The sequence below is a fragment of the Sturnira hondurensis genome, unplaced genomic scaffold, assembly GCF_014824575.4.
Source record: "Sturnira hondurensis isolate 20B ecotype Veracruz unplaced genomic scaffold, ASM1482457v3 Scaffold0001872, whole genome shotgun sequence".
In the NCBI taxonomy this organism is placed as follows: domain Eukaryota; kingdom Metazoa; phylum Chordata; class Mammalia; order Chiroptera; family Phyllostomidae; genus Sturnira; species Sturnira hondurensis.
Window position 1 is genome coordinate 7,281,274 of NW_028074503.1, and position 12,952 is coordinate 7,294,225.

Below are 12,952 nucleotides of genomic sequence, written 5' to 3' on the forward strand. Positions count from 1 at the left end.
ACTTTTTTCCCCACTGCTCAAACAGTTTTTGAACTCATCGATTTTGATATCTTTTAATGTTCTGCTGTTTTTTGTTTCACCTCTTCCAAATCAGTGAAACATTTCCCTTTGAGGACTTTTTTTTATCCAAGGAAAACAAAAAAAAGTTGCTCGGGGTGAGATCTGGTGAATGAGAAGGGTGGAGCATGGGGGTCATGCTATTTTCTGGTCAAAAACTGCTGGACACTCAGTGCCGTTTGCCAGGTGTACTCACAAATCACCCATTATGAAATGGGCAAACATGGGTAAAGAGTCTCAAAAAATTTCACTGAAGCAGAATGCAGCCTCTCACAACAGTACCACCTGGTACACTGACACAAATGGGTTCCTAGAACACCCATCTAGTGGGAGAAGCCTGTACTATAAGGGGCCTGCCCTCCAGAAGATAGGTTTTTTTTTGGGGGGGGGATACCGCCTCGTATACCTTATTGCATTGTAAACTTAAGAAGTAGGTTCAGACAGATGAGGAACCCAAGTCTCTATGAACTACAAATGGTCACACATTCATAAGTGGCAGGGTGGCTACTAAAGATCGTTGTCACTGACCTCAAATCCATTCTCATAACAGCATATAATGCTGTCCTGCCACTTCCTGTGCAAATCTAGTCTTGCCATTTGGCTTACGTTATATTAGAGATATTTATAAATATATGTATAGTAATTCTTCAATGAACATCATCAGTAGGTTGTTTGGCTTTAAGAGTATATAACAAAACCAAGCCCTGGCTGGTGTAGCTCAGTGGATTGAGCGCGGGCCTGCGAATCACACAACTGCGGTTCGATTCCCAGTCAGGGCACATGCCTGGGTTGCACGCCAGTTCCCAGCAGGGGACTCACGAGAGGCAGCCATACATTGATATTTCTCTCCTTCTCTCCTTTCCTTCCTCACTAAAGATAAATAAATAAAATCTTAAGAAAAAGAGTATCTAACAAAACCAATTTTACCACAAGCTAAGTGACAGAAACATCTCATTCATGTTACAGTGAAAAGATGTTGAACAAAATGATATCATTTAAGAGTCTGCTGTACTATCAGAAATACTGTGTTATTTATAAACATATTTAATTATATACTTTATATATTATATAAACAGAACAACAGAACTATGATTGTCATTGGAGTAAGGCTGCACACAGACACACAGAGGTTTAGGTGACCTGCCCAAGGACAGATGACAGGAAGCAGCACAAATCCCCAGGGCCCTCTCTGAGGGCAGAGAGAATTGCGCGAGGTGAATGGTGGTGAGACAGAGGCAGAATCCTCCGGCCGCTGTGACCGCTACACAGTTCGGGGAACTTTCACATTTATCATCACATTCAATATTATTTGACTCTCAGAACAACTCTCTATAATAAGCAAGCAGCAAAAACAATTTATCAGTAATGAAAGTAAGCCACAGCACGTGTAGGAGGTTGCCCAGCCACTGAAGAGCAGAACAGGCCTCCGCCTCCAGCCTCATGAATAGTGAAGCCACGGGCATCTGCAGAGTGTCACAGCGACAGAGATTTGTTAACCGTGTGTATCTGCCACCCTTTCAGTTTGAAAACAGGGCACCCCAGTGAATGAAAAAGTGGTTTGTAACTCACAACCAACATGCACACATTTTATAGCTCTTTAAATCGCAACAGAACAGAGCGAGATCTACTACTTTAGGTTCCACCGACAAGGAACGCCGCCCCTTCCACACGGCGTGAGAGCCCGGGACCGAGACACCAACCCCGGGCTCTGGTGTGTGACGGTGGAAGCTGTGGCTCTCCAGTTTCAACTCTCGGTATTTGAATATCAGCTCTCACATTGCTAAAGATAAGAAAAATATTGCTTTGGCTCTGTCACCACATAGATTTATGACAGACAATGATCTCACTGAATCTTATTATATAGGACTCGGAGAGGTTCATTGAAACTGCTCTTATCAAAAGTGTTTTTCATAGGCAGCATTTTTCAATGTCGACCACCACAGTAACGCTTACTATTTTTATTTGATGCTAACGTGCAGAGCTGAACGCTAAAGGGGTTTTAAGATATGGTTGTGATTCAGTTTTGAAAGTATTAACACGTAATAAGAATATCTGAGTGTTTAGTTTGTGCCAGGCACTGTTTTAAACACTCTGCGTGGACAAGCCATTTTTTTTCTTCCCCAATATACTACCAGTCAGATGCTGCCACCATGACCCTGGGTAACAGAAAAGGGAAGGGGGCAGATTTAAAACCTTGTTGCCAACCCACAGTTAGGAAATGGTGGAACGGGGTTCTTCAAAACCCAGGGGCCAGGTCTTCAAAGCCTACACACTTAAACACATATACTAAAAGCCAACAAAGCAAACAAGTCCAACACCGGGTTTACAGAAGTCACTTTTATCTTACACATTAAAAAACGTGCTACCCTTTCATCTCAACCATTTGGAATCTGCCAAAGGCCCAGAAAAAAAAAATGGGCTGAACTAGGTGTTTCCCAAACCAACACACTAAGGCTCACATACACACTCATCTCAATTAATGCACAGAATTAAGTGTTTTCCCAGCTCATGGCAGGATAGAGGTAGAGAATTAGAAAGAAGAGAAACGCTGGAGACAGACAAAATGGATGGCAGCAGAAAAAGAAAGTGACTGCCTTAAAAAATGCGGTGTCTGGGCCACTGAGGACAGACTCAACCTGCAGTAATGAGGCATCACCATGTAGCAGGGCAGAAAACCACAAAGGCTTCTTATCACAACACTAGGCTACTTTGGAGGGTGCCCAAACACTACGAAACACACAGAAAATGCCAGAGAAACCCCGGGGGAAATGGAAAATAGACGTCGGGTTCTTAGAGGAATAAAGGTCAGTTTGCTAGACAATTGGGTTTCACAGAAAACCTCGTTCCTGACGATGCATTCACGAGGAGGCTCTCCCTCTTTAATAACACACAGGATAATACCACGACTGCATTTCATTACGTACCATTGTCAGAAGCAAGGAAAGTAGCATTATATATATTGTTTTTCACATTTGGTGATTCTCTGTCCAAAACAGCGATTGTAGTTACTTGCCCATTCACAGGATCTATTTTTAGCCAATTGGCAGGATCAGATAATTTGGTGTATCTACAAAATGAAAGCGCAGCAAGTTTAATTTTTTTGACATGAAACTTAAAACATAAAGTATAATTTACTGGTTTAGTTCCAAATGCAACCAGCCCATTAACTTATAGAGTTTTGTAGATGATGGCTGGAAATACATCTGTGACGTGGAAAGTATTGCCAGGACAGTGGCCCTGAGAGGCACGTGACGGCTGTATACGGGCAGCTATGCAGGGAAGACTCCACAGGTGTTTGCGGGGAAGGTGAGGGGCTCAGCCTGTCTACCGTGGGCTCTGCTGGATTTGACAGACCTCGTTTTAACCTGCTGCCTGGCTCAGTGCGTGGCCAGGGTGCCTACACAGCAGCTCAGCTGTCCCTTCTAGGTAAGCAGAAGCCTTAATGTATAGGGCTAAAGAAAACTGTAATTGAAGTTTCTATCGCAGAATTCTCCTAAAATGTTTAACACCGTATAATGGTGGAGCTGTGGTCCTCGTGGGGAGACCCCCAAAATTCTATTCCTCATAGGCTCTCCCCCAACAGGGCAAGTTTCAGCACTATACCCTTCTAAGGAAGTCCCAGAGGCTGAGTCTGTATGAAGCTGATTCTCTATATCACTAGTTTATGACCTTATACTTTTTTTAATTGGGGGGGGTGATCTTTTAAAGTTTAGATAACCAATATACAAATTAGAAAACATATCCTATCTTTTAAGAGGTAAAAAGTTGTAGGAATTCAATACGCCAATTAATTAGCGATTTATCTTTGTTGATTTTAATGTATAGAGAGATGGAGAAGATATGCAGTTATCTGTTAGCAGCAGTTCCAGAAGAAGCTAAATAAAATATGAGTTCATGAAAAAAATCAGCAGCAGCAATGAATAGCTGTGTGGGGTGTGTTCTCCTGACCCTCTACCCCCTCACCAGCATGGAGAAGCTTGATTTTGCTGAAGTTGGAAATCTTCACAGATATATTTTATAAGTCCTATAACTACCATACAGGTAAAAATGAAAAAAATTAGCTTTCCTCTCTTGGTTTTGGTATGAATTTTCCTCCTGATGTGTGGAGAGGAGGTAAGTGTCATAAGCTTCTGAGAGTCATCTATTTACTTACAATAGACACTTTTTGTGAGCTTGGGATGAAAGCACAGACTAAGTTATTATTCAATATTTAAGTAAAAAAGGGACAGAAACAAAGAGGCAGAGAACATTTTTTCCAATAAGACCTGAGTAGATCCATTACTATATTTCCAAGGTACTCTATTCATTGATCTATTGAGGAAACTTCATCAAAGAATTAAAAGTAATCTTGTAATAAGTAGTTCTGGGTCCAATAGGAATTTCTTACTTAAATGAGAAATGTTACGCACAGAGGGGAACATAACATAAGCAATAAAATCTGTATCCATGGCCTCTGATACCTGATATTTTGCTGCATGTATCGATCTGGGTCCTGGGCAGTAAACGTTGTTAACATGGTGCCCGCGTGGAGGCCTTCTTCTTGGCGAATGATCTTGGGGTTTGGGGTGAAGTAAGGGTTTTCATTCACATCAATGACAGTGACAGACACAGTTGCAGTTGACTGAGGTGGGTGCTGGATACCCTTGGCTAGTGGCACTTGATTTTCTGCAGCAACAGTAAGGACAAACATCCTGTTTGTTTCAAAGTCGATTGGCTAGGAAAAAAAAAAAGGAAACCGTATTTTTGCAGGAAATAGTCATTTCATTCTGCAGTTTATTCTTCTACTAACTCCTTTTCCAAAACATTAGCTTTTCACTCACTGTGCCGTCGCTTCTTTTCTGGAAAACACGCATTAGCATCGTCAGTGATTGCAGAGTTTATTCCAATTTACACAAGATATTTATAAACCTTGAATATTTCAAAGATTTATGTTACAAAGTTTATAATATTATTATTGCAAGTCTGAAATTATTTAGCTACATCCAAAAAACTTGATTATTCTAAAACATACTAAATAAACTGAGATCAAGTCGCAGGGGTGTCCAACCTGAGGCCCACGGGCTGCATGCGTCCCAAGATGGCTATGAATGCGGCCCAACACAAAATCGTAAATTTATTTAAAACATTATGAGATTTTTTTTTGTGATTATATGTCACAATGTATTTAATGTGTGGCCCAAGGCAACTCTTCCTCTTCTAGTGTGGCCCAGAGATGCCAAAGGCTGGACACTCCTCCAGACTCTACTCACAAACTCCGGTACTACAACCACTCCTGTCTTGAAAGCTTTTCCCAGTTTGTGATGAAGTGGAAAAAAAAAACCCCAAACTAGAAAATGTACTTTTTCATAAAGCTAATAAACTCATTCAATTTAAAAGTTCATTCATAATTTGATACATACATTTTAAAGCATGCATATATATACACTTAATAAATAATAGCATTTGTCAGTAGAAGGAATTTTTTTTGTTTCTCACTTGGCAAACAAAAACTCTGGTGGTTTTCCCAAATAATTCCTGGTATTTTACTACTCTGTAAAAACCCCAAATCTGAGGACAACACTCTAGATAAAGGCAATGCACAAATAACACTTAGTAAAAATGCTCATTTCCAACATTTTAAGATTCATTCCATTGAATCTTACTGTCAACAAAAAAGTCCCCAGGAGTCAAGTGACCCGACTGGACTTCCATGCTTATAATTTCCACTGATCGCCTCCTCAGAAAGCACAGGTGAGTGGCCCTGTGCACAAGGCCGTGAGAGAAGACCCTGGAGAGCTCTCATGCTCTCACGCTGTCACAGCGTGTCAAAGAGTGGTCAGAGCTGAGGCCAAGGAGAAAGCAGCTGCACCAGTCCCTTAACCTAGACCACCTCCCAATCTTCAAAAACGTCGTTTTTTCTTTGACTCTGAAATCACTGATTCAACTTCCCTTTCTCAATTATTTTAAACAACACAGTAGAGACGCCAGAAGTAAGACAGAACCCTCTGATGTGACTGCATTAGCCAGACGAAACATCCTGGACATAAGATTTATTGGGGCTAAGTGGTACATATGCATGGGTCTAAGGGCTTTAACACATATTACATTCATTTCCCCTCAGAACAGCGCTGCGGCTGGGTGCTGCCATCATCCTCACTTTTTGGAGGAAGAATCTGAGGCTTGAAGGAGGTTAACACTGGCCGTGGTCACATGGCCACCAAGGGCCACCAAGGGCGGAGCTGGGTTAGAACACAGGGCTCAGCTCCTGGGGCCAGGCTCGTGATCACTCTGCTTAGAGATTTCCAACCCCCACCTCGGGAAGGAAAAGGCCATTCCATCCACACACGCTTAACACTCTTGGCAACTGACACCTTAATATGCCTTTCTCTGGAAGGCCGACCTTGGGGTCTTCTCACAAATTGAGAGTGTTGGGAAAAGAGGCAAGGAAGCCCATCTCCTCACTGGGTGGATAAACAGAAGAGATGTTCACTTTAAAGAGCTTTTACGCTAGCACTGTGTATTTATTACACTTCAAGTCAACATCCCCTTTACTTCCAGCACTTGCACATTTTTTGGGGGGCAATTAAAGACCAGAGGACCTGATTTCTTAATGCTTTGAAAGTAATGTTCAGAAACAGCAATGCAAAGTCAAAACCTTTATAGAGTGTGGACCCTCTCCTTGCCTACTCATCCCATCGCACCTTTGGGATGCTTTCGGGTTGGGCCCCTGAGCCAGCTCTCTGACAGAAAGCTGCAGACATAAGAACAGAGGGTGTGGGGCAGTGCGGCTCATCGCTACCTGCCGGTGACCCAAACTGCAGGGTGTGATGGGTCCCTAGCACAACCCCACCATGATGAACACCGTGGAGGGCTGGCCTGTCTCCAGCTTGTTAACCCTGTCCGAACTAACTGAAAAACAATGAAATTCCAGGAGTAACATGAGAATATCTATGCTGGCATCAATAGAAACTACAAAATAACAAATGTGACTCCTCAAAATGCGTTCATTCCAGATTTAGACATGTTTGAAAGAAAAGCAAGTGTTCTAAGGCCAAACAACAAACAAAGAGGGTAGGGGGCACATACTGGTCATTGCAGCGTGGCCATCAGACCACCGGCCCGAGTCCTACTTACTTTGACTACGGTCACTAAGCCATCATTGCTGTTGGAGTCAGTCTGAATGGCGAACCGGCCTGTTGGGTCCCCGCCGCTGATTCGGTACACTGCATTCCAGGACGGTGTGTGGGGCTGATCCTTGTCCGTCACAGTTAGGTTAGCTACTATGACATCCACCCTGTTTTCAGGGACTTCACCATAGAACTACAAGAAGGAAGAACCTCAGTCAGAGGAGTGATGTGGAGCAGAGAGGGACGGTGTGTCTCAATGACCACACCACCCCGACTTTTCTTGCCCATTAAATCTCTACCATCCTCACTAAGTGTGGAGACCACTAACGCAGGCGACTGCAGCATTCACAATCAACTTGAAAAACAATATGGCATTTGCCAGCAATCAATTTTTTCCAAATTGTGTCATAGTTTCATTACTATTATAATTAACATCCATTTGTGAGTATAAGGGTGATTAACGGGAGGTGGGAGGAAGGGACTTGTCTGAGAGAAACAATTTTCTACAACAGTTAATAATTATTTGCTGATGAAGTAGTAAAAATCAGTCACGTAATTCATGTACCTGAAAATATTATAAATATTTTGTTATAACAACACATGTTTTTTTGGGGGGGCATTTCTTCCAGGCAGCCTATTTTAACAGCTTTATCAGTGGACTTGGCGACTAAGAGAAAAAATATTACTTTGGTGGCTCGTTTGAAACCCTACCTTCAGTGACAGAAAATGTCTGAGCCAGTAGCCATTCTACAATTAGGGTAAGCAAGTTCCACCTCGACTTAACACATTTGTTATTCACGACCCAACCTCCCAGCAACGGACCACAGACCTGAAGTTCAGTGAGTAGCAGTCTGCACTTACTGTCATGGCAATGAACTCTGGAGGATTGTCGTTGACATCTGTCACTGTGATGACAGCCGTTGCTGTGTTTGAGAGGCCATATGTGGGACTGCCTTCTGTGTCTGTAGCTTGAATTATTAACGTATACTGTTGCACTTTCTAAAAAGACATAAAGATAACCATAATGAAACTGATTCCTCAGGAAGACGTAACTGGTTCTGCAAGGGGCTCTCTATTACACACGAAGAAGAGCACAACATCATTCACTCTGATTAACATCACTTGAAATTTCCCAAGTGGAGTTCACTTTTACCTGCAAAGCACAGGTCTGGTCTTTGCCTCTAGATTCAACTATATATTTTCACCTCCACTTGTGAAAACAAACACAGAGCAGATGTGAGAATTTCACAGCTCTGCTGAAGCTTCTGTCTGGTTTCAACCCTCCCTCTTCTAACCTACTCAACATTCGAGTGTACTGCGATCAAGCATTCAAGTCCACTGGTTTTATTTATTTTATCACGTGCTAATTTCTATCCACATTAAGACAATAGAGACGAAAGAGAATCTTGAGAGGGAGAAAAAAGCATATATATATTTCACACGGGATATATATTTCCTTTTATATATTATTTTAAGGTAAGAGTGCTAAATCAAAAAGTAGGCACATCAGCAAATTTTACATATATTTAAAAGTTACCCTCCATCACTAACCATGCTGAAAGCTGACTCCTGAATCCCCTTGCAGAAATAGGGTATTACCCAACCTTTATTTTTGCCTATCAGGTAAATCAAAAATGGTATCTCATTTTGCTTAGCAAATTGATTCTATGTGAATTCACAATCATTACATATGTTTGTGTGTGTTTGTTGGCATATTCTTATACATGTTCTTTCTATTAACAGGATTGGTACAGTATTTTCTTCTAGTTCTAATTTGTACATGATATTCCCAACTGTATAGAGGAAATACCTTCTTAAATTAAGTCAAAATCTAATTAAAGGGTTGATGTTTATATTCTTAGTCCTGGAACATAGTAGGTATTTAATATTTGTACACTCGATGTATTGCTCCTTGGGCATAACATTGTATCCAGAGACCTATCACAGGCATGGGTGCATTCACATGCAGCTCATTATGATCAAACAGGCATTGCTGCTATCAAATTCCAGGTGGGATTTTTTAGAGGGGAGCCAAATTAAGCTGTCATGTCCCTAAGCGAAAATCTTGAGATTGTTTGAGAAGGGTTGAGTACTATCTGACAGACTTTTATATTAGGAAATGACCAAAACAAGGAGCTAAAATCATTAGAAATCTCTGTGGAAACTGGTACAGATAAAAAAATATAGATATAGATAGTTTTCACAAATGTTAAAATATTCCGAATAACAAAACTCACTTCTCCAAATAAAAACACACTGTCGCGGCAAAGGGCAGTTTTCCCTGACTCTAAATATAACTAACATTATGAATGGCCACGCTTAGGGGACTTCTGGAACTTGGACAGAACAGACACTAATTGTAGCTTCTGACTTAGTGGTTAGTGGGAGGCGCAAGAACAAAGAAGGGAGCAGGAGGGAAAGCCAAGCCTCACACATACGACTCGAAGTCTCTGTCTACCCAAATGTCAGTCTCTAGCAGTTATTCATTTTAGTTAAAAAATGTGTTTTAAATTAAAAAAAAGAGAAAGAAAGGAATAGTGCTGGTTGAGCCATTTTAAGTTTTCTTAACCCATCACAGAATGCTTAGCTTCACCATAATGCTTAGGCAAGCTAAAGTATTTCTCAGTGATTTCCTCTCCTAATCCAGAGTGTCATTTTAGCTTAATGTTCTCATGGTTAGTGAGAGAATTTTGTAGAGTACATAGTTCAGCTTCCCAGCTGAAAACAATGAAAATAAAAATCTGTTATTGAAATTACATTTGTTAGCTGCTGTTTACAGAAACAGATGAACATTCTCAAAAACAGTTTTAAAAATGGAGCCTTAAAAAAGAAGATAAAAACCAACCCAGATATTATATGGAGACACAGTTCTTTTTAATGTCTACTCTTACAAAGATCTCTAAAATTATGTATGCATATTATATGCAATTATCCATTTAGCTGACATATTGGGATCAGTAACTAATACTTGAAATTTCCTATTGCTTCAAGTTAGTCTTGAAATCTTGAAGTTACAAAAATGCATTGTTATTTCTAAAATACAATATCTCTTCAAATAAAGAAATGACTTGGAAAATAGTATAATCTCCATTTTCAAGGGCCTGGCTGGTAAACTGCTCTTACATTCAGTAAGGAAAAGGTTCTAGACAACCAAACTGTTTAGAGCTTCTTGCCTAATTTAGTCACTGGGCATCTGGTTTTAAATGACTGACATTTAGATTCTGTAAGGATCTGACTTCCCACCCTCATAGTCCCACTTCCCACATCTGATCCAGGGGACTTGGCATAAAACATTCCCTCACTTCCTGCTCTAGAAGGGATAAAATTCGTGTGCTGGCTGACAATCCTTCCCTCTCTTTTTTACCTATCTTAGCATGGATAGCCCCATTCATCCACTTATCCCACACCTTGAGCTTTCTGTATTTATTTTCAAATGCTTATCATAACTTGACACCACTGTATTTAGCATTTCCCTCTGTCTAAACTGGTGGTTCTCAATCAGGGTGATTTTGATCCCTGCCCCCACCAAAGGGACTTCCGGGGACATTTTTGGTTGTCGAAACTAACAAGTACTACTGACATCTAATGGGTTGAAAGGCTAGAGATGCTGCTAAATATCCTATGATGCATAGGACAGGCCCCTGACAAAGATTTATCTGATCCAAATGTCAACAGTGTCAAAGATTTTTGAAACTCTGGCCTAGAATACCTTTCCCTCCATTCTGAACTTGACAAAAAGAAAGCTTAAAAGTCACCCCAGAGATGACTTCTGGAAGTCCTCGAGGGACAGCCATTGCTGACTCGGGACGCAGCGCAGTCACTATGTCACTATTTTCAGTTTCTACGGCAGTCAGCAGTCCATACGCCTGCCCGCCCCGGCAACGTGCGCACATGCGCACCCCACTCCCGGGGCCCCTGGTTTGTCGGTGTCGTATCGCTGGCATGCACACACGGCCTCACAGGGCGAGCCAAGCAGTAAATGCTTAACAGATTTTTTTCTAATTATAGTTGATGTACAACATTACGTAAGTTTCAGGTGTACACTATAATAATTGGACAATCTTATACTTTATGGAGTGATCACCATGGTAAGTCTAGCAGCCGCCTGTCACCATACCAGGTTATTATGGTACTGACTGTATTACCCATGCTGTGCACTGCATCCCTGGGATTTATTTATTTTATAACTGGAAGTTTGTACCTCTTATTCTCCCTCACTGTTTTTGCCCATCGCCCATTCCCCTTCTCCTCTGGCAAGCATCAATTTGTTCTCTGTATCTGAGTCTGTTTCTCTTTTATTTGTTCATTTGTCTTTTTTTTTAAGGTTCCATATGTAAGTGAAATCATACAGTATTTGTCTTTCTATGTCTGACTTATGTCACTTAGAATCATAGTCTCAAGGTTCATTCATGTCATTACAAACGGCAAGATTTAATTCTTTTTTCATGAATGCATAACATGTCTACAAGATGAAATATTAAGTTTAGTTTACAGTTGTTTGTATAGAAAATAATACAATAATTAATAAATAGTAATACAATAAATTCTGTGTCTTGTGTATTCACAACTTTAAACCTACTTTTGCCCCACCCTGTATTTAACACATCTTCACTATCCACTCATCTATTGATGGAAACTTAAGTTGCTTCCATATTTTGGTTATTGTAAATATTGCTGTAATGAACTTAGAGATGCATACATCTTTTTGAATTAGTGTTTTGGATTTCTTCAGAAAAATACTCAAAAGTGGGATTTCCAGGTCATATGAAAATTCTAGTTTTAATTTTTCTGTTTTCCATAGTGGCTGCACCAGTTTACATTCCCACCGAAAGTGCACAAGGGTTTGTTTTTCTTCGCATCCTTACCAACCCTTGTTATTTGTTGACCTTTTGCTTTTGAATTTATGGTTAGATGGATGACTAGATGAGAAACCTTGGGACCTGCATTACATTATAAAAATCATTTCAGGTCTGAAAAATCCTTTTTAAAAAGATTTTATTTATTTACTTTAGAGAGAGGGGAAGGGAGGAAGAAAGAGAGGGAGGGAAACATCGAGGTGGGAGAGAAACACTGATTGGCTACCTCTCGCACACACCCTGACCGGGGGTTGAATGTGCAGCCCAGGCCTGTGCCCTTACTGGTGCCATTCTGCTTTGCGGGATGACACCCAATGGAGCCATACTGGCCAGGGCAGGAAAAACCAACTCTTATTTGCATGGCTAGCTATCATTTATTCATTAAAACATATTCTGGCAGGACACACTAGTTCACTGTTTCCCAAACTACAGAGATCCATATACGTTTTCCCAATTCTGCCACTGCTCACATTTCTATACTATGACCCACTTAACACTTACCTTGATGTAAACTCCCTTTAAAAACCCTTAATTTATTGTAAGAATACCAAAGATGGAAAACTAGCATCACTTGCCATATACGTAACTGTAAAGTAAACACAATCCTTGCACTCTGTTAGTCTCTACTTGGTGGGATAGCATCTGTCATCTGTAAGCATCCTATTTGTGGTCTCTGGCTTTCTCTAGAGGTTTCCCTACATGTGTCAGTTAAAATTATTATACCTGTGTACCAGACCATGGAAACACTGAACTAGGGGAATGAAAGGTGGGAATACTCAGTCATTCATTTAACAAACCCTTAATGAGTGTCTACTAGATGTGAGGTAATATAGTATTTACTTGAATAAAATAATGAACAAAATGAGAGGTGGCCTTGCTGTCATTAGTGAAGGGGACATTTATTGCCTCATGGAAACAAATACACAGGGCAAC

General features: G+C 40.7%; 1 protein-coding gene across 1 annotated transcript in view; it reads right to left on the reverse strand.

Annotated features, from left to right (window-relative positions):
* CDH2 (cadherin 2) overlaps nt 1–12,952 on the reverse strand; it is a 207,972-nt gene that overhangs the window by 30,984 nt on the left and 164,036 nt on the right. Inside the window, exons 8-11 of the mRNA XM_037032397.1 lie at nt 8,025–8,162; nt 7,171–7,356; nt 4,518–4,771; nt 2,982–3,124 (exon numbers count right to left, since the gene is read on the reverse strand). Of these exons, the coding sequence (XP_036888292.1) occupies nt 2,982–3,124; nt 4,518–4,771; nt 7,171–7,356; nt 8,025–8,162 (721 nt within the window). The remainder of the gene's footprint in view (nt 1–2,981; nt 3,125–4,517; nt 4,772–7,170; nt 7,357–8,024; nt 8,163–12,952) is intronic.